The sequence below is a fragment of the Vulpes vulpes genome, chromosome 16 (genome assembly GCF_048418805.1).
Source record: "Vulpes vulpes isolate BD-2025 chromosome 16, VulVul3, whole genome shotgun sequence".
Taxonomy (NCBI): Eukaryota; Metazoa; Chordata; class Mammalia; order Carnivora; family Canidae; genus Vulpes; species Vulpes vulpes.
Window position 1 is genome coordinate 70,173,373 of NC_132795.1, and position 25,580 is coordinate 70,198,952.

The 25,580-nt window shown below is 43.2% G+C and overlaps 1 protein-coding gene and 1 long non-coding RNA gene across 5 annotated transcripts in view; one reads left to right on the plus strand and one right to left on the minus strand.

Moving 5' to 3' along the window:
- The window catches only part of LOC112915324 (uncharacterized), a 47,640-nt gene extending 25,746 nt beyond the window's left edge, over positions 1-21,894 (minus strand). The window contains exons 1-4 of one of the 2 annotated variants that reach the window (XR_003234043.2): positions 20,351-21,894; positions 18,519-18,578; positions 18,238-18,349; positions 3,744-4,543 (exon numbers count right to left, since the gene is read on the minus strand). This is a non-coding gene — a long non-coding RNA (uncharacterized lncRNA). Of the gene's footprint in view, positions 1-3,743; positions 4,544-18,237; positions 18,579-20,350 lie in introns of both variants that reach the window. The other variant, XR_011997785.1, reaches the window with a different exon arrangement.
- A 117-nt stretch (positions 21,895-22,011) lies between these two features.
- The window catches only part of TBC1D8 (TBC1 domain family member 8), a 112,723-nt gene continuing 109,154 nt past the window's right edge, over positions 22,012-25,580 (plus strand). For 2 of the 3 annotated variants that reach the window (XM_072742964.1, XM_072742965.1), the window contains exon 1: positions 22,012-22,277. In XM_072742964.1, coding sequence (XP_072599065.1) covers positions 22,151-22,277 — 127 coding nt within the window. In that variant the 5' untranslated portion in view covers positions 22,012-22,150. The remainder of the gene's footprint in view (positions 22,278-25,580) is intronic. The other variant, XM_072742966.1, reaches the window with a different exon arrangement.

Genomic DNA, 25,580 nt, shown 5'->3' on the forward strand with positions numbered 1-25,580 from the left:
ACAAATAAAATCTTTTTTAAAAAGTCACAAGTAGCATGTTGCTGACTTGATTAAAAGGATAAACTGCTGTGACCAAGAGGCCCTAACTTGCAATGGCTCAAAGCAGAAACATACATCTTTCTCATTGATAGTCCACACAGGGGTTAGCAGGAGGACTGCTCCACACAGTCACTAGGAGGCCTAGGCTGATGGTCCCTTCACCATTTCCCACACCTGATTTCCAAAGAGGCCCTGGTTGGTGCCATTCAGCTTGAAGGAAGGGGGCAAGAGGAATGACTTTACAGACCAGTTCTGGAATTGGCCTCCATGTTTGCTGCTTACTTCTGCATTTGGTCTCACGGCCACTCCATGCTGTAAGGGAATCTGAGAAATGTGCTTAGCCTTGAGTCCAGGGAGAAGGGAGGACTGCATTTTTTGGTGGACAGCCAGCAGTTTCTGCCCTGTAGATAATGACGACTTTAATCAGAATGGGGACATCTGAAAAGAAAACTAGGTCCTTGAGTTCACCTAACCTCCCACATGTCCAAGACCCTTCAGAATTTCCCAGGCCTCCCCAGGGAGCCAGCTTTTCACTCCGCAGACTGTCTCTTTCTTCCTCATCTCCCAGGGAGGAGAGAGCAGTGAATCAGAAGCCCTGGGGCCAAGTTTGAAGTTTGTGTCTTTGGATCAAGCAAGAACCTCCCACGGCTCTGTTTTTAAAGCCATGCACTTCTTGTGAGGGTATTGGGATCCATTGCGCTGGGTGTCCAGTTAAAGAAAGTACTCTCAAGAAATAGCTTGTCCATTAGTGACATGAAAATGTTATGTTTATGATTTTCAAAGAAGATAAAGCCTAGCCTTCCAGTGACAAAAACTACAAAATATGCCCACTAAAAGAGAGATCTTGGGAACATCCTGGACAGGATGTTGCCTTAGACAACTCTAGTGGACAAATATAACTCACCTGAGATAACACTGAGAAAAAAATCTTGACAATTTGTGCCTATAGGAATTTTTTAAAAGGAGGTTTTGTTTTTCCCTTACCCACAAGCTTGCCTGGCCTTTCCCTGAAGTTGTATGAGTGGTGAGAGATAAATTTTGAGTGTTGGAATTTTGGTGAACATAGAAGAATGACACCTTGGACTGTTCATGGTTGGATATGTCCTGCCCTCTTCTCTTCAGATAATGCTCTAGAGACTTGATCTGAGAGGTAAATAGACCCAGCCATAAAACACTTTTAGAAGCTCCTGATGGCTTAATTCGTTAAGCATTTGCCTTCAGCTCAGATTATGATCCCAGGGTCCTGAGATTGAGTGAGCCCTGCATTGGACTCCCTGTTCAGCAAGGAGCCTGCTTCTCCCTCTCCCTCTTCCCACCCCATCTCACTCATGCTCTCTCTCAGTCTTAAATAAATAAATAAAATCTTAAAAAAAACCCAATCACCCCCAAGCCCCCACTTCTAAAGGTTTACTAAATAACCCAACCCAGAGAGAATCAATTTTTAATCTAAATGTCTCAAGCCAAAGGAATCAACCTCTAAGTCCAGAAGTTGGGTCTGTACATAGCAAGCTCTAACAGAGAAAAGGTGTAAGTTACAGGGCAGTGAGTTCCATGGTCTATGAAAAGGGCTCCATGGATCACAGCCTTGCTCTTATGCCTGAAGGGAGCCTTAGCCATAATTAATAGTCACCAGGATAATTTAGCATCGAGGCAAATCCCAGAAAGTCCTTGGCTTCTGTAAGCATGTTTCTCCATGTAGGCAATTTTGTCCCATAGTTTTTTTTTTTTTTTTTTTTCAAGGAAAAAGCTTGGGATATAACGTCATAGATAGTGCAGTTTGTGTGCACGATGCTAGGGGGAAAAAAGCCTCCCTTGGCAGCTGTTGAGCAAATAGAAACAGTTGGTCTCCTTGCTTCTTTATTCCACTTCCTTTTTCTTTTGTTCACCTTAGGGAGGCTGGTTAGAGCTTGTTCAGGCATGTCTTAAGTGAGTGCATTCAGGCAAAGGAGTGGGCAGAAAGGAAAGGAAAGTGAGAGCAAAGTGATGAAGAGCTAATGGGGAAACTTTGTAGGGACATTTTAATGATCGCTGCTATAACGAAACCATTGTTTTCCCTTTAAAACTGTAAGTCTACTTCCCATAAACATTCAGCAATATAACTCCATTTCAAAATGTTCATACAAATTCCATTTGGAAGAGCATCTAAAGCAATAAAATGCCTAAGAATAAGTTTAATGAAAGAAGTGCATGATTTGTTTAATGAAAGTTACAAATATTGTTGAAAGAAATTAAAGAGGATGGAAGTGAGTGGAAAGATATCTCACGTTCATGCACTGGAAGACTTAATACTGTTAAGATGGCAAGAGTACCAAAAATGATCTATTGATTCAATGTGATTGTGATTCCTATCAAAAGCCCAGATGAGTTTTTTGCAGAAATTGACAAGCTGATCTCAAATTCCTACGGAAAGGCAAGAAGTTTTTGCTCAAAGTAGCAAAAACAATCTTGAAGAAAGAAGAGCAAAACTGAACTCATACTTTCTGATTTCAAGATTTACTACATAGCTACAAAAATCAAGATTGTGTAGTACTTACTGGGATAGGCATAAACATATAAATCAATGAAATAGAATTGAAAGTCCAGAAATAAACTCTTACCTTGTGGTCAATTGATTTTCAACTGGTGTGCTGAGACAGTTTAATGGGGAGAGAATAACCTTATCAACCAATGGTTCTGGGACAATTAGATATGTAACATGCAAAAGAATGAAGTCGGGTCCTTACCTCACACCATACACAAAATTGAACTCTATATCAAAAACATAAATCTACAAGTTAAAACTATAAAGCTCTTAGAAGCACAGATGTTATAAATCTTTGTGACCTTCAATTAGGCAATGGTTTCTTATATATGACACCAGCAGTATAAGCAACAAAAAAAGAAAAAAAAAAACAAGATAAACTGGACACCATAAAAATGAAAAACTTGGGATCCCTGGGTGGCTCAGCAGTTTGGCGCCTGCCTTTGGCCCAGGGCGTGATCCTGGAATCCCAGGATTGAGTCCCACATCAGGCCCCCTGCATGGAGCCTGCTTCTCCCTCTGCCTGTGTCTCCGCCTCTCTCTCTCTCTCTGTCTCTCATGAATAAATAAATAAAATTTTTTTAATAAATTAATTTTTATTGGTGTTCAATTTACCAACATACAGAAAAACACCCAGTGCTCATCCCGTCAAGTGTCCCCCTCAGTGCCCGTCACCCATTCCCCCCCACCACCCCCCCTCCTCCCCTTCCACCACCCCTAGTTCGTTTCCCAGAGTTAGGAGTCTTTATGTTCTGTCTCCCTTCCTGATATTTCCCACACATTTCTTCTCCCTTCCCTTATATTCCCTTTCACTATTATAAATAAATAAAATCTTAAAAAAAAAAAGAAAAACTTTTGTGTTTCAAAAGACATTATCAAAAAAGTGAAAAGACATTCACAATCGGAGACAACTTTTATAAATCATACATCAGATAATGGATGTTGTTGTGTACTGAACTGTGCTCTTCCCATATTCAAATTTGAAACTCTAGCCCCCATATGACTGTATGTAAAAAGGGGCCTTTAAAGAGGTCATTAAGGTTAAGTGAGATCGTAAGTGTGGGCCCTAACTCAATATGACTGATGTCCTAATGAGAAAAGGAAGAGATACCAGGGATGTGGGCACACAGAGGAAAACGTCTATGTGAGGACACTGTTTGAAAGCCAAGGAGAGAAGTCTTACCAGAAATCAACCCTGCTGACACCTTGATCTTGGACTTCCAGCCTTCAGAACAATAAGAAAATAAATTTCTGTTGTTTAAGCCACCTGTTCCATGGCATTTTGTCTTGATAGCCCAAGTAGACCAATACAGACATTTTTAGCTTGAAAATACAAAGAATTATTATAAGTCAAAGATAGGAAGACAGTCCAATTTAAAAATGGGCAATGGATCTGACTAGTTTTCTAAAGAAAATATGCCAATGACAATAAGCACTTGAAAAGATGCTCAACATCATAAGCCGTTAGGAAAATGTAAATCACAATAAAAATATATACATACATATAAAAAAGGAAAATGTAAATCAGAACCATAATGAGATGCCACTTCACGATGACTATCAATCACATTGTGATATTACTACCATATCCACATTGGCTATAATCAAAAAGACAGAGACAAGTGCTAGTAAGGTATAGAAAATTGGAACCCTCTTGCATTGCTCAAAGAGATATAAAGCATTGCAGCTGCTGTGGAAGACAGGCAGTTCCTCAAAAAGGTAAACACAGTTTCCATTTGACACAGCAATTGTGGTCCTAAGTATGTATCCAAGAGGACTAAAAACCTGTGCCCACGAAAAAACTTGTATATGAAGATCCATAGCAGCATTATCTATAGGGCTAAAAGATGGAAACAACCCAAATGTCCATCAACTGGTCAATAGGTGAACAAAATGGGGTATGTACTCACCTATTAATAATACTCACCATAATAAATGAAGTATTAATGTGCTGCAATGTGGATGAGTCTTGAAAACACTATTCTAATTGAAAGAAGCCAGACAGAAAAGGCATTATATTGTATCATTCCATGTATATAATATGCCCACAATAGGCAATTCTATAGAAGATTGGTGTGGGTCACCTGGATGGCTCAGTCGGTTGTGTCTGACTTTTGATTTCAGCTCAGGTCATGATCTCAGGGTTGTAAGATTGAGCCCTATGGAGGGCCCAGTGTGGAGCCTCCTTAAGATTCTCTCTCCCTCTCCCTCTGCCCCTCCCCATCCTCCCTATGTTGGTGTTTGTCAGGCACTGGGAGAAATGGGGAATGGGAATGATCTAATGGGTACAGTGTTTCTTTCAGAATAATTTGATGAAAACGTTTTGGAATTAGACAGTAGGGATGGCTGTACAACTTTGTAAATACGCTATGACCGGTGGCTTTTGTCCTTTAAACAGGTAAATTTTATGATGTGTGAATTATATCTTATAAGGCAGTCATTTAAAAAAACTAAAAAAAGTTTATGCATATATACAAATGAAAGGGATTTTCAAAATGTAAATATAGTAACTATCATATTTTGTCTACTAGATTGAAATACTTTAGGAAATCTCCAGATCACAGAATTTGATCGTTGTTCATTTGTCTTTTTGCTTCTCTGGCCTTTCTCTCCCTTCCCTCTATGATAAATTAGATCTGATGATTGTGGTTCCTTTCCATCTTCTCTGTCTAGAGCCACACTCAGAAGGTGCATTCTCAGCAAACAGCAGGCACTCCTCTTATGCACCCCTATGCATTCGGAGGAGGGTAGAGGTTGGTGCAGTGCTGGCCTGTAAGTTCTAGGGCTCACCGCCTCCCCCCGCCCTGCAGGCCTGAGCAAGTGGCCCATCTCTCCTTTTTGTCAAAATGGCATCATATGGTTGCAACCTTCAAAGAACTTACACCAGAGGCATATAAAACATGGATGATAAGGTGCGTTTGAGGACATGGGACTGAAGGTGGGGTGGATGGGAGATGGTTTTCAACATGTATTGTTTTGTCCTGTTAGAGTTTTTACCATGTGTTAAGGACAGAATTGCATTCCCCCACCCCAAATTCATATGTTGAAGTCCTAACTTCCCACACATGTCAGAATGTGATTATATTTGGAGATAGAACTTTTCAAGAGGTAGTTAAGGTTAAATGATGTCATACAGCAGGGCCCAAACCAAATATGATTGGCATCCTTATCAGAAGAGGAAAAGACACCAGGGATATAGGTGCAAAGAAGAAAAGCCGTGTGAGGGAGGACACGGTGGAAAGGTGGCCATCTGCAAATCAAAGAGAGAAATTTTATAAGAAACCAACCCTCCCAGCACCTTAATCTTGGACTTCTAGCTTCCTCAACTATGAGAAAAAAAATCTTTTTTGTTGTTTAAGCTGCTAGTCCGTGATATCTTGTTTTGGCAGCACTAGCAAAGGATCAGCATTTTGGAATACATTTTGTTTTTGTTTTTGTTTGTTTTTCCCATAACTCTGGCAACCCAAAAGAACTGACAATCTCATTTGAAAGCACAATGCTATAGACTGAATCATTTATCTACCTTCCCCCACAAATTTATATGTTAAAACCTAGAGTCTGGTGTGATGTATTAGGTGGTTGGTCCTTTGGGAAGTGATTAGGTCATGAGCTTTGTGAATAGGATGAGTGCCGATATAAATGAGACACCCCAGAAAACAGCCTTGCTGCTTCTGCCACAGGATGACCCAGTGAAAGATTGCTGTCTTCCCAGCACCTTGATTGTGGACTTCACAGCCTTCAGGACTATGGGAGAGAAATCTCTGCTGTTTATAAGCCAACTAGCCTATGGTATTTTTGTGATAGCCTGAATGGACTAACATACACGAAGAGATAATAAATAAATGCAGTGAGGTAATATATTGTTAATTGTCAAATGAATGGGATGGAGAGAGTAGTAGTCTCCTTATCTCTGCTCTCAAGCTGTCCAGCTTTGCAAGGCCTTCCCCAGGCCAGCTTTTTTGTCTGTTTTCCTTGTCCCACCTTCCAGGTCCCAGCTCCAGCTAACACGGGAATGGGAAGCCTTTCCCATTCACCTAAGGAAGGATCTTGTCTTCCCATAGATTCTAAGGGAAATCTCTGCCTTCAAGCTTCATTTTTAAGGTTTGGTCTTATTCCCATTTATTTCGTAATGTCTGTGAAGACTGGGGTCTTCTGTGAGACTGGAAAGCTCTCCTGAAAGCATTTTGCTTGGTTGACTGAGTCTAATAGGCACCTCTGACCAGAATAGGAAAGGATAAAACCCAATTAATTTCTTCTGCTTACTTGCTTCAGTTAAAAAAGAAATGTCTTAATTTCTCTAAGTGTATGTTGAAAAGGCTAGATCTAAGAATAGGAGTTTTTATTGTATTATTTTATTTTTAAAATTTCAATTAATTAACATATACTGTATTAATCATTTCAGAGGCAGGGGTCAATGATTCATCAGTCTTATATAACACCCAGTGCTCATTACATCACGTGCCTTCCTTACTATCACCCTGTTACCCCATCCTCCCCTCCAGCGACCCTCAGTTTGTTTCCTATGATTAAGAGTCTCCCTCTCTGATTTTGTCCTTTATTTTTCCTCCCTTTCCCTGTGATCCTGTTAGTTTCTTAAATTCCACATAAGAGTGAGATCATATGATAATTGTCTTTCTCTGATTGACTTATTTCATTTAGCATAATACCCTCTAGTTCCATCCGTGTCATTGCAAATGGCAAGATTTCATTTTTTTTGATGGCTAAGTAGTATTCCGGTGTGTGTGTGTGTATGTGTGTGTGTGTGTGTGTGTGTGTGTGTATAACATCTTTAATCACATCTTTATCCATTTATCTGTCGATGGACATCTGGGCTCTTTCCATAGTTTGGCTATTGTGGACATTGCTGCTATGAACATTGGGATGCAGGTAACCCTTCAGATCACTACATTTGTATCTTTGGGGTAAATACCCAGTAGTGCAATTACTGGGTCATAGGGTCACTCCATTTTCAATTTTTTGAGGAACCTCCAAGCTGTTTCATGAGTGGCCGCACCAGTTTGCATTCCCACCAACAGTGTAAGAGGGTTCCCTTTCTTTGCATCCCTGCCAACATCTGTTGTTCCCTAACTTGCTAATTTTAGCCATTCTGACTGGTGTGAGGTGGTATCTCATTGTGGTTTTGATTTGTATTTCCCTGGTGCCGAGTGATGTGGAGTATTTTTTCATGAGTCTGTTGGCCATTTGTATGTCTTCTTTGGAGAAATGTCTGTTCATGTCTTCTGCCCATTTCTTGATTGGATTATTTGTTCTTTGGGTATTGAGTTTGATAAGTTCTTTAAAGATTTTTGGATAGTAGCCCTTTAATGTGTCACTTGCAAATATCTTCTCCCTTTCTGTTGGTTGTCTTTTGGTTTTATCAACTGTTTCCTTTGCTGTAAAAGTTTTCTGTCTTGATAAAGTCCCAATAGTACCTTTAGCCTTTCTTTGGAGACGTGTCTAACAAGGAGTTGCTATGGCTGAGGTTACAGAGGTTGCTGCCTGGGTTCTTCTCTAGGATTTTGATAGATTCCTGTTTCACATTTAGGTCTTTCATCCATTTTGAGCCTATTTATGTGTATGATGTAAGGAAATGGTCCAGTATCATTCTTCTGCAGGTGGCTGTCCAGTTTTCCCAACATTATTTGTTGAAGAGACTTTTTTTTTTTTTTTTTTTACCATTGCATAGTCTTTCCTGTTTTGTCGAAGATTAGTTGACCATAGAGTTGAGGTTCTCTATTCTATTTGGGGTTCTATTCTCTATTCATTTCTGGGTTCTCTATTCTATTCCATTGATCTATGTGTCTGTTTTTGTGCCAGTACCATACTATCTTGATGATCACAGCTTTGTAATAGAGCTTGAAGTCTGGAATTTGATGTCACCAGCTTGGTTTTGTTTTTCTTTTCTTTTTTTTTTTAATTTTTATTTATTTATGATAGAGAGAGAGAGAGAGAGAGAGAGAGAGAGGGGGGCAGAGACACAGGCAGAGGGAGAAGCAGGCTCCACGCACCGGGAGCCCAACGTGGGATTCGATCCCGGGTCTCCAGGATCGTGCCCTGGGCCAAAGGCAGGCGCCAAACCGCTGCGCCACCCAGGGATCCCTGGTTTTGTTTTTCAATATTCCTTTGGCTATTTGGGGTCTTTTTCAGTTCCAAACAAATTTTAGGATTATTTGTTCCAGCTCTGTGAAAAAAGTTGATGGTATTTTGATAGGGATTGCGTTAAATGTGTAGATTCCTCTGGGTAGCATAGACTTTTCAACAATATTTGTTCATCCAACTCATGAGCATGGAACATTTTTCCATTTCTTTGTGTCTTCCTCAATTTCTTTCATGAATGTGCTATAGTTTTCTGAATACAGATCCTTTGTCTCTTTGGTTTGGTTTATTCCTAGGTATCTTATGGTTTTTGGTGCAATTGTAAATTGGATCAACTCCTTAATTTATTTCTTCTGTCTCATTGTCAGTGTATAGAAATGCAAGTGATTTCTGTGCATCGATTTTATATCGTACCACTCTGCTAAATTCCTGTATGAGTTCTAGCAATTTGGGGGTGGAGTCTTTTGGGTTTTCCTCATAAAGTAATGTCATCAATCAGAAATCTTATTGGTGGCGGCTGAATATGCCAACAATAACAACCACACACCATTTTTAAGCTAAATCCTGGGTCCTCAGAAAGAATAGTGTAGCTCCCACCTTGGGAAGATTCTAATTTAAAAAGATCCTTTTAATTTATCAAAATCTTCTTTCTACTTAAGAAGGTTATTATTGGGCAGCCCAGGTAGCTCAGTGGTTTAGCGCTGTCTTCGGCCCAGGGCATGATCCTGGAGACCCGGGATCGAGTCCCACGTCAGGCTCCCTGCATGGAACCTGCTTCTCCCTCTGCCTGTGTCTCTCAGGAATAAATAAATAGTCTTTAGGAAAAAAAAGGTTATTATTGAGGGATGACTGGGTGGTTCTGTGGTTGAACATCTGCCTTTGGCTCAGGTCATGATCCCAAGGTCCCCGGATTAAGTCCCACATTGGGCTCCCTGCAGGGGGCCTGCTTCTCCCCCTGCCTGTGTCTCTGCCTCTCTCTGTGTGTCTCTCATGAATAAATAAAGTCTTTTAAAAAAAGCTTATTATTGAAATAGAATTCATATTCTAGATCAGCTACAGATCGGCAATCTTTCAGTACTAATTAGAGAGTGTTTCAAAGTTTTGTCCCTTGATTTAATATTATCATGATGTAAAATAAAGGACCACCTATTTTGTGGAGGTCATTAGTATAGGTACTCTATCTTATAAAGAAATGAAACAAACTGGTTGTAAAATAGAGAAAGAATTTGGAACAGGGCATGGCTCATTTGTACATTTCCTAATTGTGTAATTTTCCTTGGCACATGTACAGACTCATAAGCACTGCCATTTGATACAATTTCTCAGGTTATAACTTTTTTTGAGATCAAAAAGAACTAAGAAAAAAAACCCTTCAAGATTTATTTTTCCTCCCTAGTTCTCCTGTCTCTTTAGGCCTCATTCTTGTGCATTGTTTCTCCAGGGAGAAGAGCCTGATCTGTTTGAGCCTGCACAGTCCCTGGGAAGGGGATTTCTAAAGAGCTGAACACTAACTGTATTTTGTTGGGCTTTTGCCAAACATGTTAATGTTCTTTATATAAGTACAGACATGGGAAAAATTGCAAGCAGAGGTTAGATGAACTGCCCTAGATTACAGAAGGATCTGTGCACTGTCTTTACAAAAGGGAGTACCACAGACCCTCCTGCTGTACAAATCCCTGAAGAGGGAGCTTATATAGACTGTATTCTAACTAAGCCACTGAGCCATAGATTCCTATGAGTCCTGGAAGACAGATGGCAGTTGTGTACTGGCAGGAATTTACTTTAATACACTTTAATATGGGTTATAAAGTGACATGTATGTGGGTACTAGTCAGTTTTAATCTAAAAACTTTGGAGACAGCATCAGGCACTCTAATTCTTTTTTAAGATTTTATTTATTTATTCACGAGAAACAGAGAGAGAGGCAGAGACAAAGGCAGACAGAGAAGCAGGCTCCATGCAGGGAGCCTGATGTGGGACTCGATCTCGGGTCTCCAGGATCACACTCTGGGCGCTAAACACCCTGAGGAGGCGAAGGAGGCGCTAAACACCCTGAGCCACCCAGGCTGCCCCAGGCACTCTAATTCTAAATGTGAATACATACTCTAGGGGCAGTTAGGGAGCATATAATCAAATGCCCACACTCCAGCTATCTTTCCCTCCAATCAGCAAGTAGAAAAATTGCTAATCAGCCCAATGGTTGTTAGAAAAATGATTTTATTGGTGCAATTTATTTTGTTTGAGAAGGTGAGTTGGCTAAAATGTAGTGAGCCCTTCACCTCTCACCCCCTAGAAGGGTATGTAAGGCTTGAACTAAACATTCCTATGTCCAACTTTTGACTCAAAGAATTCTGGTTACCTGATGCCAATGAGGAAATTACTTCTGGGGTATGACTGTGATTTGTCTTGAGTTAACATTTAATGCCAGGTGTAGTTAGAGATCTATGATTTCAAGAGCTTATAAAACTAAAAGTATAATCCTAAAAGTATAGGACTATATTGGGCTCTCTCTCTCTCACTCTCACTTTCTCTTTTTCTAAAGATTTTTATTTATTTACTCATGAGAGACACAGAGACAGAGGCAGAGACAGAGGCAGAGAGAGAAACAGGCCACTGGGCGGGGAGCTCAATGCAGGTCTCTGGGATCACATCCTGGGCCAAAGGAAGATGCTCAACTGCTGAGCCCAGGCATCCCTCTTTTATCTTTTTAGAGAGAGGGAGTATGTGTAGGGGGTGGCAGAGGGAGAGGGAGAGAGAATGTTAAGCAGGTTCCACACCAAGTGTAGAACCCAATGTGGGGCTCAATCTCATGACCCTGAGATCATGACCTGAGCCAAAATCAAGACTCAGATGCTTAACTGATCGAGCCACCCAGGAGCCCTGGGCTCTCTTTCTAATAAATGTTTATTTTATTTTTTTAAAAAGATTTTATTTATTTATTCATGAGAGACACACAGAGAGAGGCAGAGACACAGGCAGAGGGAGAAGCAGGTTCCCTGCTGGGAGCCTGATGCAGGACTCAATCCCAGGACCCCGGGGATCACAACCTGAATGGAAGGCAGATGCTCAGCCACTGGGCCACCCAGGTGCCCTTCTAATGAATCTTTAATACATGCTTGAATGTACCCTGAAATTTGGTCTGTGATTTGCTTCCATTTTAACAAATTACCTTTCTTAAGATGAGGATTGGGGGGAGATCTAACATTCTCCCTTATCTCAAACCAGTGACATTTACCAAAAAGAACTTACTAGTTATGTATAACCAAATTGACTAAGGTCTGCTTTCAGTAGTGGTTCAATATGGATAAGTCAGCTATTTGTGACTTGCTGTCCCCATTTCTGGGTTTAGAAGTGAAAAATTGGTCCAGTGGCCTCTGCTTTTATAATATATGAGGAATAATATCACTATCATTAATAGATCAAGAATCTATGCCCTAGGTCACAGGTTTGCCCTCACAGCAGTCATATTATTCCTCATATATTATAAGAGGAAACACAAAGTCATGACTAGGAGAAGTTACAAAGCTGGAAATGTGAGCCAAAAGTAAAGCTGACTAGCAGAATATGAAAGTAGGGCTCAAAAGGAAATCAATAATTTCAAAAAGACATATTGTTTCAAGGATTAAAGAAATGAAGTCAATGCAAAAATGAAAATTATTACATTTAGAAACTAACTGGAAATGAATAGACACAGAAAACACAAATGCTGATTCTACTACGAATTGGAGAGCATTAATGGTGAACAGAAATCAAATGGGTTACATTAGGATTTCTTTCTGGCTTCAAGTGTAAGTCTGAGAATATTCAGTTTTCTTTCCCATTTTCTTCTCCTTTTTAATTATTCCACCTTTGTATGTGTGAGAAAAAGCTCAAGGGGTAAGATACGATGCCAGAAAAGGCTAACATTGACAAACTGTACAGATGTGGATGGGACATAAGAGTCAGGCCTGTGAATACAGAGGCAGGGTCCTGGATCAGTACTACCCAAAGAGGGGAACTGCTGACAAGGACAGACTCATAAAAGCAGTTTCACACTTCTACTAAAAAAAAGACTCTTGGTGTTTCTTATTAAACCCATGTCTACTCTGGCCTAACAGCTAAGTCCTACCTAACAGCTAAGTCTTACCTAACAGCTAAGTCCCTAACCCTAACCATAAATCTTTTTTTTTTTTTTTAAAGATTTTATTTATTTATTTGAGAGAGAATGAGAGAGAGAGAGAGAGAGAGAGAGAGAGAGAGAGACTGAGAGGCAGAGACACAGGCAGAGGGAGAAGCAGGCTCCATGCAGGGAGCCTGACCTGGGACTTGATCCCGGGTCTCCAGGATCAGGCCCTGGGTTGAAGGCAGCACTAAACCACTGAGCCACCAAGGCTGCCCCCTAACCATAAATCTAACCTTGAGCCTAACCTAACCCAAACTCTAACCTAACCCTAACCCATAGGCAAATACTGTTACTCAAGTTTTAAATGAAGATGTACTTTCATCTCTGAATGGTTACCATTCCAAGGCAGGGCATGCTTCTGTGTCTGTGTCCTTATGTTTTCTCTCAGATAGTCAGGGTGAGGAGGAAGTGGTCACTGGGGTTTGGATGTTCTCAGAGGAGAGACATGTCCTGGAGATCAGGCCTATTTCTCCAGGTGGACTTTGCCAAGGGTTTTAGACGAAGTAGCATCTTTTTTGGGGGCCAGGAGGGTATAATTAGCAGGATATTTGGATTCTCTGTAGGGGAGCAAAAGTATCTTTGAAGGTTAACTTCTCTTTCCATTCTCCATCTTTCTGCTACGATGAAATAATTTCAGCATCCTGCCAGTCATGTCCCTCTTCTTACCACTAAAGTATAATTTTCAAAAAGTTAAAAGCATGACTCTCATTGTAGACACAAAATGAACATGGAGTAACAATTTTATTCAACTCCATGATTAATGATGGTACCAGTAAGATGTTAAGACTAGTTCAAAGGAGAATGTGAAGAACAGATAAATAGGTACAGAAATAGATGTTTGTCAGGAATGTTGAAGTGAATTTGCTAATAGATACAAAATGGATTAATATTTGATGGGGGGCATCCCTATTGACCAAAGTTTATTTGCGTTGCTTTGGACAAGAATCATTTCCATTGCTATCCACTGTACCTTTCAAAGTGTACAATCTTGTGGATTTCAGTATATTCACGATGTTGTGCAAACATCCTATTTTCCAAAACATTTTTGTCACTGCAAAGGAAACCTCATATCCATTAAGCAGTTACTTTTCATTTCTCCTACTCCCCTCTCCCCTCAACCCATGGCAACCACTAGTCTATTTTCCTTCTCTATAGATTTGCTTATTCTGGACATTTCATATAAATGGATCATACAATATATGGCTCTTTGTGAGTAGGTTCTTTCATTTAGCATAGTGACTTTCAAGATTCAACCATGTTGAACTGCAGCATGTGCCATTACTTTATTCTTTTTTATGGCTGAATAATATTCCATTGTATGGATATACATTTTGTTTACCCATTCATCAGATGATGGACATTTAGGTTGTTTCCACTTTTTAACTATTATGAATAATTACTGCTCAAAACATTCATGTTAAGTTTTTTTTTTTATTTGAATGTAGATTTTCAATTCTCTTGGGTACATACCTAAGAACAGAATTGCTGGGTCATATGGTAATTTTATGTTTAACTTTTTGAGAACTGTTTTCCAAAGCAACTACACCATTTAAATTCTTACCAGCAATGTCTGACAGTTCAGATTTCACCAATGCTTATTATTCTGTTTTTGTCTTTTAATTACAGCCATCCTAGTGAGTTCAATGTGGTATTTCATTGTAGTCTTTTTTAAGATTTTATTTATTTATTTATTCAAGAGACACAGAGAGAGAGAGGCAGAGACATAGACAGAGGGAGAAGCAGGGTCCTCAGAGGGAGCCCAATGTGGGACTTGATCCCCAGACAGGGATTACGCCCTGAGCTGAAGGCAGATGCCCAACCACTGAGCCACCCAGGGGTCCCTTCATTGTAGTTTTGAAGTGCGTTTCCCTGATGGCTAATGATGTTGAGTGTTTTTTCATGTGCTTATTGGCCATTTGCCTATCTTCTTGGGGGAAATATCTGGCTATTTTCTTTCGATTAATCTTTCAGTTCACTAATGCTCTAACTTTGTGTAGTCTACTTTTATACTCACCTATGGAATGCTTAATTTCAAGTATTGTGCTTTTTCAATGCTAAGATTTCCATTTGATATCTTTTTTTTTTTAAGATTTTATTTATTCATGAGAGACACACACACACACAGAGACAGACAGAGACACAGGCAGAGGGAGAAGCAGGTTCCATGCAGCGCGCCTGATGTGGGACTCAATCCTGGGTCTCCAGGATCGCGCCTTGGGCTGAAGGTGGCGCTAAACTGCTGAGCCACCCAGGCTGCCCTCCATTTGATATCTTAAAATATATATATATTTTCTAGCTTTCTGCTGAAATTCTATTTTTATCTCAATTCTTAAACTTATAATTTATATATAATCCTTTTTTAAATATTTTTAAATTTTATTATTTACAATAGGCACACAGTGAGAGAGAGAGAGAGAGAGAGAGAGAGAGAGGCAGAGACATAGGCAGAGGGAGAAGCAGGCTCCATGCCCCGGGAGCCCAATGTGAGATTCAATCCCAGGTCTCCAGGATTGCGCCCTGGGCCAAAGACAGGCGCTAAACCGCTGTGCCACCCAGGGATCCCTATAATCCTACTCTGTATCTGGCAACTCCAATGTCTGGCTACTTTGTTATAATAGATTTTATTCCTTTTTCATTTTGATTTTTAGTCTTGTGGTCTTGTTTCCTATTATGTCTGGTAATATATTGGTGCTGAATATGGTGTATGAAAGATCATAGAAAAAGTTGAGGCTGTGGATGGTGTTACCATCTGTTGGGAGGATATACTTTTGCTCCTGAAAGGTAATTATGGTTGGGGGAGATCTTAATTTTAATTAGGCACTAGGAGCCTGGGTGGTTCAGTAGGTTGAGCAACTGACTCTTGATTTCAGCTCAGGTCATGATCTTGGAGTCCTGGGATCAAGCGCTGTGTTGGGCTCTACACTCATTAGGGAGTCAGCTTGGGCTGACTTTCTCTCCCTCTGCCCTTCCCTCCACTCACATTTTCTCTCTCTCTGACATAAAAAAATTAATCTTAATTAGGCATTGAGATGCTTTTGTGGGCTGAGCAGGTCTAGTCTTTGTGGAGTCTTGTCTTTTTCTGGTTCCTCTCTATTCTGGGGATATAACACTTTGGGGATCCCGACTTCAATTTTGTCTCCTTGGACCTGGAAACTTTCAGAAGATGTGCTTGGTTTCTTAATCTCCTAGCTGTAATTTGGGGATCAGCACATACTTTGAAGGAAAGGACTTGATTATATGTCAGTTTTACCTCCCCAGATACATGACCTTGATTCCATAGTAGTGCTTTCATGAACTGAAACAGATTTGTTGGGACACCTGGGTGGCTCAGTGGTTGAGCGCCTGCCTTCAGCCCAGGGCATGATCCTGGAGTCCTGGAATCCAGTCCCACATCGGGCTCCCTGCAAGGAGCCTGCTTCTCTCTCTGCCTGTGTCTCTGCCTCTCTCTCTGTGTCTTTCATGAATAAATAAATAAAAATCTTAAAAAAAAAAAAGGAAAGAAACAGATTTGTTTTTATACTTTGTCCAGCTTCTATGATTGTTTTCAGCAGGATAGTGGTTTTTAACTGCCATTAATAGAAGAAAAATTCCCTACATCTCTTAATGTCTTGATGAAGAAGCACAGTGTGTGTTTATTGGGTGGTAGCTGAGTAGGTTGCACATAATATATCTACTCAAACATTCCTATCTCCTGAATCTACAGACTCTTTTCTCAGTCTGTAATATGCTAGGGAAATTTTGGCATCTCAACCTCATTTATTATAGGCCATTGTTGAATCCAGGCTTCAATAAACTAAGGAATCAAACCTTAGAGCCACCCACAGATGCTGTTTATGACACATTACATCAGGAGTCTTGAGTGAGTGCATATTTATTCATAAATTTTGCTGAATCCAACCTTATATCTTATCCTTGGTTTAACTCTTTAGAATCCATGTCCATATATGACTGTCAGCTTTCTCTCAATACATATTGGCAAGATATTCCAACTGCCTTGCTGTAGAAATCTATTTCTACTCCCACTCCAGCAGACCTTGTAATCATCATTCTGGACTACGGGAGTTTACTCTTGTTATGGGCCTGGAGCCAGTGAGGTGCCATGTGGGCAGGTTTTGAGGAGAATAGGCATTTACATAGGAGACAAACGCCTCAGGTGAAGTCTTGAAAGCTCTTCATGTTAGTGAATGCTAATTTTCTCACATAGGGAAATGTTGCTTCTGTTGGCAAGGGAGGCTTGAGATTTGGAAACTCAGCTTTTAAAATTATTATTAACTATTTCATTTATTTATTTAAGAGAGAGAGAGAGATAGAGAGCACAAGCAGGGAAAGAGACAGAGGGAAAGGGAGAAGCAGACTCTGCTGAGCAGGGAGCCTGATGTAGGGCTCCATGTTAGGACCCCAGGATCATAACCTAAGCTGAAGGCAGATGCTTAACTTACTGAGCCACCCAGGCACTCCTAAATTATCATTAATGATATAGTAGTATTTTTTGTTCAGTAACTCTAGAATCTGCAGTGATGTCTATTTTTTTTGCATTTATAAAGCTCTATTTTGAATCTTCCCTGTTTTCCTTTCTATTGATCAATTTTTCTATAGACTGTATTAATTTTTTTTAAAGATTTTACTTATTTATTCATGAGAGACACAGAGACATAGGCAGTGGGGAGCCCAATGTGGTACTCGATCCTGGACCCTGAGATCATTCCCTGAGCTAAAGACAGACAGTCAACTGTTGAGCCACTCAGGCGTCCTGAAACTGTATTAATTTTTCAGTATCTAACTTTTAGATTTATCTGCTTTCTCTGTTACACATTTGTTATAATAACTTTTTTGATAAGTTTGGGGATAATTTTATTAATTTCTATTCTAATTCTGTTATTCTATTTTTTTCAAGTTTCTGCCTCTTTCTTTTTTAAAAATTGAGATACAGGGGCAGCCCAGGTGGCTCAGTAGTTTAGCACCACCTTCGGCCCAGGGCGTGATCCTGGAGACCCAGGATCGAGTCCCACGTCAGGCTCCCTGCATGGAGCCTGCTTCTCCCTCTGCCTGTCTCTGCCTCTCTCTCTCTCTCTCTCCTCTCTGTGTTTCTCATGAATAAATAAATAAAATCTTTTTTAAAAAATTGAGATACAATTGACATATAACTTTGTGTAAATTGAAGGTGTACAACATATGGTAGTCTCCCTTTATCTGTAGGGGATATGTTCCAAGTCCCCAAGTGGATGCCTGAATCCATGGACAGCAGTGAATCTGTAATAGTACATCATGTTTTTCCTATTACAAAGTTCAATTTATAGATTTAGCATAATAAGAGATTAAGTACAATAACCAAAAATGAATAGAACAATTATAACAATATACTACAATAAAAGTTATATAAATAATGTGGTCTCTCAAAATCTTTTTATACTGTACTCACCCTTTTTCCTCTGGTGATGATATGAGATGATAAAATGCTCATGTGATGAGGGGCACCCGGTGGCTCAGTCAGTTAAGCATCCGACTTCGGTTCAGGTCATGGTCTCAGGGTCCTGAGAACAAGACTCTTGATAGGCTCTCCACTCAGCCTGCTTTTCCTTCTCCCGCTGCCCCTCCTCCCCTCATGTGTGTGGGCATTCTCTCTTTCTCTCAAATAAGTAAATAAAATCTTAAAAAAAAAAATGCTCATGGATGAGATGAAGTAAGGTGAATGACATTGACCTTCTGTTGATAGATCAGAGGAAGATCATCTGTTTCCGGACAGCAGTTGACAGCAGTTAACTGAAACAGAGGGAAAGAGAGGACTACTGAATTGATCTGATACATTTATATTGTAATATGATTGCCACTGTAGCATTAGCTAACACCTCCACTGCAGCATAAAATTATCATTTCATCTGCATCCATCCAAATATTCCCATCACAAGTCTATGGCCCTACTTCCTTATCACTAATTGTAGCAAGAGAACTTGCCGAGGTAGAGCATTTACCCTTTCCAATAATTCTGTAACCCAAACTACTGTTTTTGAGATCTGAACATGACCCGTGTCTGCCCTATGGCTACACTGGATAGCGGATTCTTTTGATTTCACCACATCTATATTTTGAGATGGGAATTTAATGCTTCATGCTTATCTTTAAACAAATAAACAAACAAACTCTCTAAGGCAGTCAGAAACAGTCATCTGGCTCTGCAATCTCTTTAGTTATCGCTGTTGCTATAGCAATCAAGTGCAACAGCAGCAAAGCCCCCAAAGCCTTGTCCTCCATCTGCCCCTCGTACTACAGGCAGTGCTGATTTGAGTATCTTGCTGCCTCTGCGTGCCACAGATTACTACATTTCTTTTGCTCCCTAAGCATGCACAAATGGGTGAGTAATCCAGGCAGGATTCCATACTGAGGAACTTTTCCTGGGGCCACTCCAGGCACCAGTTCAGGGTCCTGGCAAGAAACAGAATCCAACTCAGATTGGTTCAAGAGACTTGCTACTGAACAGGTGTAGACAGGTGTAGGGAGCCAGCTGTATTTGTTTGCCGGAACTGCCATAACAAAGTACCACAAACCATGTGGTTTAAAACAATAGAAATTGGGGGCACCTGGGTGGTTCTCAGTTGGTTAAGCATCTGCCTTTGGCCTAGGTAATGATCCCAGGGTCTCAGGATGGAGCTCAGCATCGGGCTCCCTGCTCAGCGGGGAGCCTGTTTCTCAGCTTCTCCCTCTGTCCTCCCACCTTCTGGTGATTTCTCTCTCTTTTTCTCAAATAAATAAAATCTTAAAAAAAAAAAAACCCCACACAACAGAACTTGTCTCACAGTTCTAGAGGCTAGAAACCTGAGATCCAGGTATTGGTAGGGTTAGTTCCTCCTGAGGGTATTAGGGAAGGATCTGCTCCACGTCTGGTAGTTCCTTGGCTTGTGGCAGCAAGCACAACTCCAAAATTCACATGGTGTTCTGTGTGCATGTCTGTGTCCAAATTTCCCTTTTATAAGGATACCAGTCATATTGCATTGGGTCCCTCCCTTATAACCTTACTGTGACTTCCTAATTACATCAGCGATTATTCTGTTTCCAAATAAAGTCACATTCCGAGGTACTGGGAATTAGGATTTTGACCTAAGAATTTTGGTGGACGCAATTTAAACCATAATACAAAAAAAAAGAAAAAGAAAAAAAGTGATGAACATATCCAGAGATGAGCAAGAGTAGAATGTTGTTACCACCATGTGAGATACTCTCCATTGGCCCCTCCAGATCCCCTCTCCACCCCTCCAGATCTCCTCTCCAACCTTCTTTGCCTTGCTCTGTGCCCAGGAGGCTGACTTCTGCAGGCTGCATCCCCCATGCCCTAAACCACAATGTCATATGTACTGATCCATTTACAAGACTTGTCATCTCTGTGTGGTGGCAAACACATATTTATTTCCCAAGCCCCAGGCAGGTAACTGTTCTGTGAAGCTTTCTCAGTCCCCTTTGCTGAGGAACTGACACTTCATTCTGTGCATCCCCACTGTCTCCACCACCATTCCCACTATGCTTTGTGCCTATTTGCCTACCTGTGAGTTCATCGGGGCAGGGCCCATCTTCCATTCTTCTCTGCAATTCCAGGGCCTGGCAGCCTGTCCCAGAGAGAGAGGTCCCAGTGGCTGTTTCTTGAAGGAGTATTTTCTTGCCATCCCTGGGCGCTCTATATGCTCCAGTGCACCAAGTTTCCCTGATTATAGTTGACTTCCTTCCTCAGTTTTACTCAGAGGATATTTGTCAGTGGTGGTCTTCCAGTTCTTTTTTTTTTTTTTTTAATTTATTTTATTTTATTTATGATAGTCACAGAGAGAGAGAGAGAGGCAGAGACACAGGCAGAGGGAGAAGCAGGCTCCATGCACCGAGAGCCCGACGTGGGATTCGATCCCGGGTCTCCAGGATCACGCCCTGGGCCAAAGGCAGGCGCCAAACCACTGCGCCACCCAGGGATCTTGACCACAGATGCCCTTGCCCTCCGGGTGGGCTCAGGGTTCTTGCCATGGCTCTTAGCCCACCTGGTCAGGTCGCAGGCTTCTGACCTGGCCCCTTCTGATCCTCTGCAAATGGATTCCTTGGCTTCCAGGGAGAAGTATCACTCAGTCCCCACGTGTTCTGCGGGGGATTTACTTGTACTTTTCAATTCTGTCCTAATTAAGTCCCATTTTCTCAGGGACCCCTTTGTCAAAACCTGAGGGCCATTTTGATGGGAGTTTTGCTAGGGGTGTTGGAGTTAACTGCCTCTCTGAGGCCACTACTAGGAGGGCCACCAGCCTGCTTAAGGTCAGCTGCCATGTGTCTGTTTCTACAACAGCTTTGAGCAAATACTCATTTTTAAGATCCTGTCTCCACATTCCCTAGAGCTCCTCTTTGGTATCACCTATTCTGTATCTCCCAGTCTTTTAATTCTCTTAGGACAAACGCGACTGGTTTCATTGCGGTGGGACCCGCAGGCGGCCCTTAATGCACCCGGGAGGGCGTCCAGCCTGAGTTTGCGCTGGTGCTTCACTTCAGGGTCCTCTCCAGCAGCTCTGTCGGATCCCTCGTGAGAGCATCAAAGGCGTGGGCCAAGCATTCTTAAAAATCGGAAAATAATCGATTTTAATGTTTAATGCTATTTTTTGGCTATCTGCAAAAACGTTCCTTGTTAGGCCAAATGATACGTTATTCCAAACACACCTGGGTTTTCTGGCGTGCACTCTGCTCCCCCCAAAAGACAAATAAATGCCCTCGGTTGGGCAACCTGCAGCTGTGAGAACAAGATGTCCTTTTCCCTCGCTCCTCCTCCTCTCGGAGTGAGGCGCGGGGAGGCGAGCCCCGCGGTCCCGAGCTGCCTCCCAGGACGGGCGGAGGGAGGAGAAGAGTCGGGGCGCTCCCCGCAAGCGCGGCGGAGGGAGGAGGGGGACCTGGCAGCAGGGATGGGACTTCCTCCCTCCACTCCGGAACTGTGCGCCGGAGCGGCCGGGACTCGGAAGCCCAGGCGGCGCCGCGGGAGCGGGAGCCGGAGCGGGAGCCGGAGCGGGAGCCGGAGCCGGAGCCGGAGCCGGAGCCGGAGCCGGAGCCGGAGCCGGAGCGGGAGCCGGAGCCGCGGGGGCGGGCCCGGGGGCGGGCCCAGGGCGGGCGCGGGGGCGGGGCCTGCGCGGGGGCGGGGCCTGCGCGGCTGCGCGGGCTGCGAGCGGCGAGCTGCGCCGGCCGCGCTCCCCGGACTCCCCGAGCGCAGGACGCCGGCTGGCTGCGGTCCGCGCCGCCGCCGCTTCCTCCCGGGCGGGCTCGGCCCGGCGCGGCAGGCGGCCGGGGCGATGTGAGCCGGGGCCCGCGGGCGCGGTCGGGCCGCTGCGATGTGGCTCAAGCCCGAGGAGGTGCTGCTGAAGAACGCCCTGAAGCTCTGGGTGACTCAGAAGAGCAGCTGCTACTTCATCCTGCAGCGGCGCCGCGGGCACGGCGAGGGGGGCGGCCGCCTCACGGGTAAGGGGCGCGCCGGCGCGGGCGGGCGCCGCGGGCCGGGCCCCGGACCTCGCTCCCCGCCGGGCCCGCGGCCCCCAGCCCGGGGCGCCTCGCAGGTGGCGATGTCGTGGGAGACGCGCGGCCGGGACGGCCCTGCCTCGGGCTTGTTTTGCTTTCTCCGGGGTTTCTCTTGCAAGCCCCCGTCGAGGTCGTGGCAGAAGGGACTTGCGGGCTCGTGCGTTTTTGCGGGCGAGGCAGGTGCCTTCGCCCCCTGGCCCAGCGACCGCGTGGAGGCCGGCGTGGCTCAGGAATCCAAGGAGAAGGGGACCGCAGGGGCCCCCCGGGAGGAGCGCAGGCCGTGGTGCGGGGCCAGGTGACAGCGGGGTGCGCCCGGGCCGCCCCGACTCGGCCATCTGGACGCGCCCGAGGCTCCAGGTGGCGTCCGGGCCGGGGCCTGCCGGGCCCGCGGGGTGAGAGGGCAGGGCGGGCCGGGCACCGTCTGCCCACCCCCCCGGAGGAGAAACCGAGGCAGTGCCAATGCCAAGCTTAGGATCTTAGTAGCAAAATCGAGCAGGTCAGTTACCCCCCCTGCCCCACGTGTTTCTTCCAAGCGATGATAGAAGGAAAAAGACTCAGGCTTGTAAAATTCATGAAAAACAAAGCTTTTCTTTTTTTTTTTTCTAAAAGTTACTATCTGCGAAGATCAAGCATTTGGAAAAATTGAGGCCAGCTTCCATAGCTGGGCCACCTGTTTAAATGGGTCAATGGAGGAACAGTTAATTAGCCTTTTTCATTTGTGTCTAGGGAATCTATATGGAATTTCCAAATTTTAGAATTTGAGTTAAAAGAGACCTTAGATCTTTTTTTTTTTTTTTTTTTCCATCACATCCCTCCTTCTATTGAGAGTGAAGTATGAGACCAAGGCTGGAGAGAGAGGTCAAGACACTGAACTTGGGTGCCTAGGCTCACTGTTGGTGACTCCAGTGTTGGCTTATTCTTGGGGGGGGGGGGGGGGGGGAGGGGCGGGTCCTCCTGGAGTAAAGTCTAGTGGAGAGATGTGATCAGTAGGTCCTGAAACAACTCACTGCAAGGGGAATTACCTTTCCTGTACTTTAGACTTGGAAGGTGAGAAAGCTGACAGTTGGATTCCATGAGAGGATGGATTTTACTCAGTCTCAAGGAGTGGGTATGACCTGGTGGCGTTCTGGATGGAAGAGTGATGGGGTAGTCGAGGAATCTGGATGAAAGGGGGTGGTGAGGTGACCAGTGATGATGGTGAGTAGTGGGGACTGGTTGGGCAGCAGGTAGGCCTGCCCTGGGAGCTGCTTTTAAGCTGTGAGAGAGGGAGTTAGTGTAGGAGGCAGGAGGCCATTGAGGCCTTGGTGTGTCCCTGAGCAGCTTGGTGGCACTTAATGCCAGAGCTCTTGGGAAATCAAGTTTGGTGGTGCCCTGTGAGGCCGGTCAGAGGCTAAGAGGCCAGGGGAGGGGTTTGTCCTCCCAGTCTTTTGAGGGCAGTGTATCTTAATTTTTGGTATGTTAAGTACAGTACCTGGCCTGTCTCCTTTAGTAGAGGATGAGGACAGGGTTTGAAGGTTTGTGAAACAGGGAACATATGAAACATCTACCCAGCAGGTGTTTTTATCACTTAATTCAGTGCACAGTTGACAGTGTGTGGGGTGTTTTTGTGGCTGCCTTGGAAAGACTTAGGGTATTCACCTTTTAGCAAGGGAAACGGGTCCAGACAAGCTAGGCAAAGCCTCAGATATGGTGCCTGATAGAGATTGAAGTCAGCGTCCCTTCCGGAGAGCCTCACTTCTTTTTCTAGAGTCTATTTGCAATGAACTCAAGATGATACACTTCCCCTCCTTGTTACATTCCCAAATCAAGCAGGTCTCATGTTATCATACCTTTGGCTTTGTACTTACTTGGCATATACTTTGGTTTGGGCTTACAGTGAGTATTCACAATTTTCTTTTTTTTTAAAGATTTTATTTATTTATTCATGAGAGACACAGAGAGAGAGAGGCAGAGGCAGAGGGAGAAGCAGGCTCCCTGCAGGGATGCAGGACTCTATCCCAGGACTCTATCCCTGGGATCATGCCCTGAGTTGAAGGCAGACGCTTAACTGCTGAGCCACACAGGCGTCCCCACAGTGCTCTTATTAAAGGTGGTCTGATCAACCCCCCAATACCCCACAAAAAGACACATGACATTTTGCTTTATTTCCGGGGGACTCAGAACCTCCTGTTGATTGTGAAAGTGTGACATCTCCTTGGCTGCTGGACACTTTACCTTCAGGCATTTAGCTGGGAAGCAACTAACCGTAGCTGTGCTGATTGAGCAACCCAGAGTTACCACATCCACCAGTGGGCTGATCCTCACCCAACCAATTATGAGTGTTGTAAAGTCAAGCCTGACACAGAGGGCAGCTTCATGGTGGTGGTGGTTTTCAGAATATGTAGAATCATAATTTGGCAGATTTTTAGCAATTTATTTTAAAGATTTAAAACTTATAAGGGCTAATATGCATATTCTGACTGGTTCTAGACTTCTTTGGAGAGAAGCAAGTAGAAATGGTTAAGAGGGGTTGGAAATAAAAAAGGGGTTGGAAATAAAATGTAGGGGAATGGTAATGAAGTGTTTTTTTTATTGTGATGCTGAATTTGTTATTATAGGAGCTTAAACATAGGAATTCTCCATTGGCATTTAATCTGACATGTTTAAAAATTGCCCACAGAAATAGGTTTTGTTTCATTGAGGATTATAATTAATCTTCCTATTAATTCATACACGCACACACACGTACGTTTTTTTTATATCCATTTCCAGCTTTATTTTCTCCATAGGTCTTTCTCTAATACACAGAATAGTTATTCATTTTGTTCATTGTTTCTCCATGCTGAATTGTCTGTTCTATTAGGGTGGATATTTTACCTGCGATGGTGCTTGGCACATAGTATATGCTCATTAAATGTTTGTAAGATGAATGTGTGGACAAATAACATGCATAGATGGTGGATTCTACTTTTCTCTTAAAAGTTGGGTGAGAGCGGAGGTCAGCTTTTCTGACCGAGGCTGAGCTGATCACACAGGACAGGAACATCGCCTCTCTCTTCTGGGCTTCCTGTTTCCCTGGCAGTCGGACCACTGTGGAAGGCTGGAGGGAGGGATGGGAAACAGACCTCTTTCTGCCATTTTTTTTGTAGCTCCCTTCTTTCAGGGGTAAGGATCAGGGCACCACCTTTTCAGGTGGCCTGTTACCACCCCCTCATACCTGTCTGGGGAAGGAAATCCAGGGCTTGGGGGCAGTGGTGGGAGGGAGGG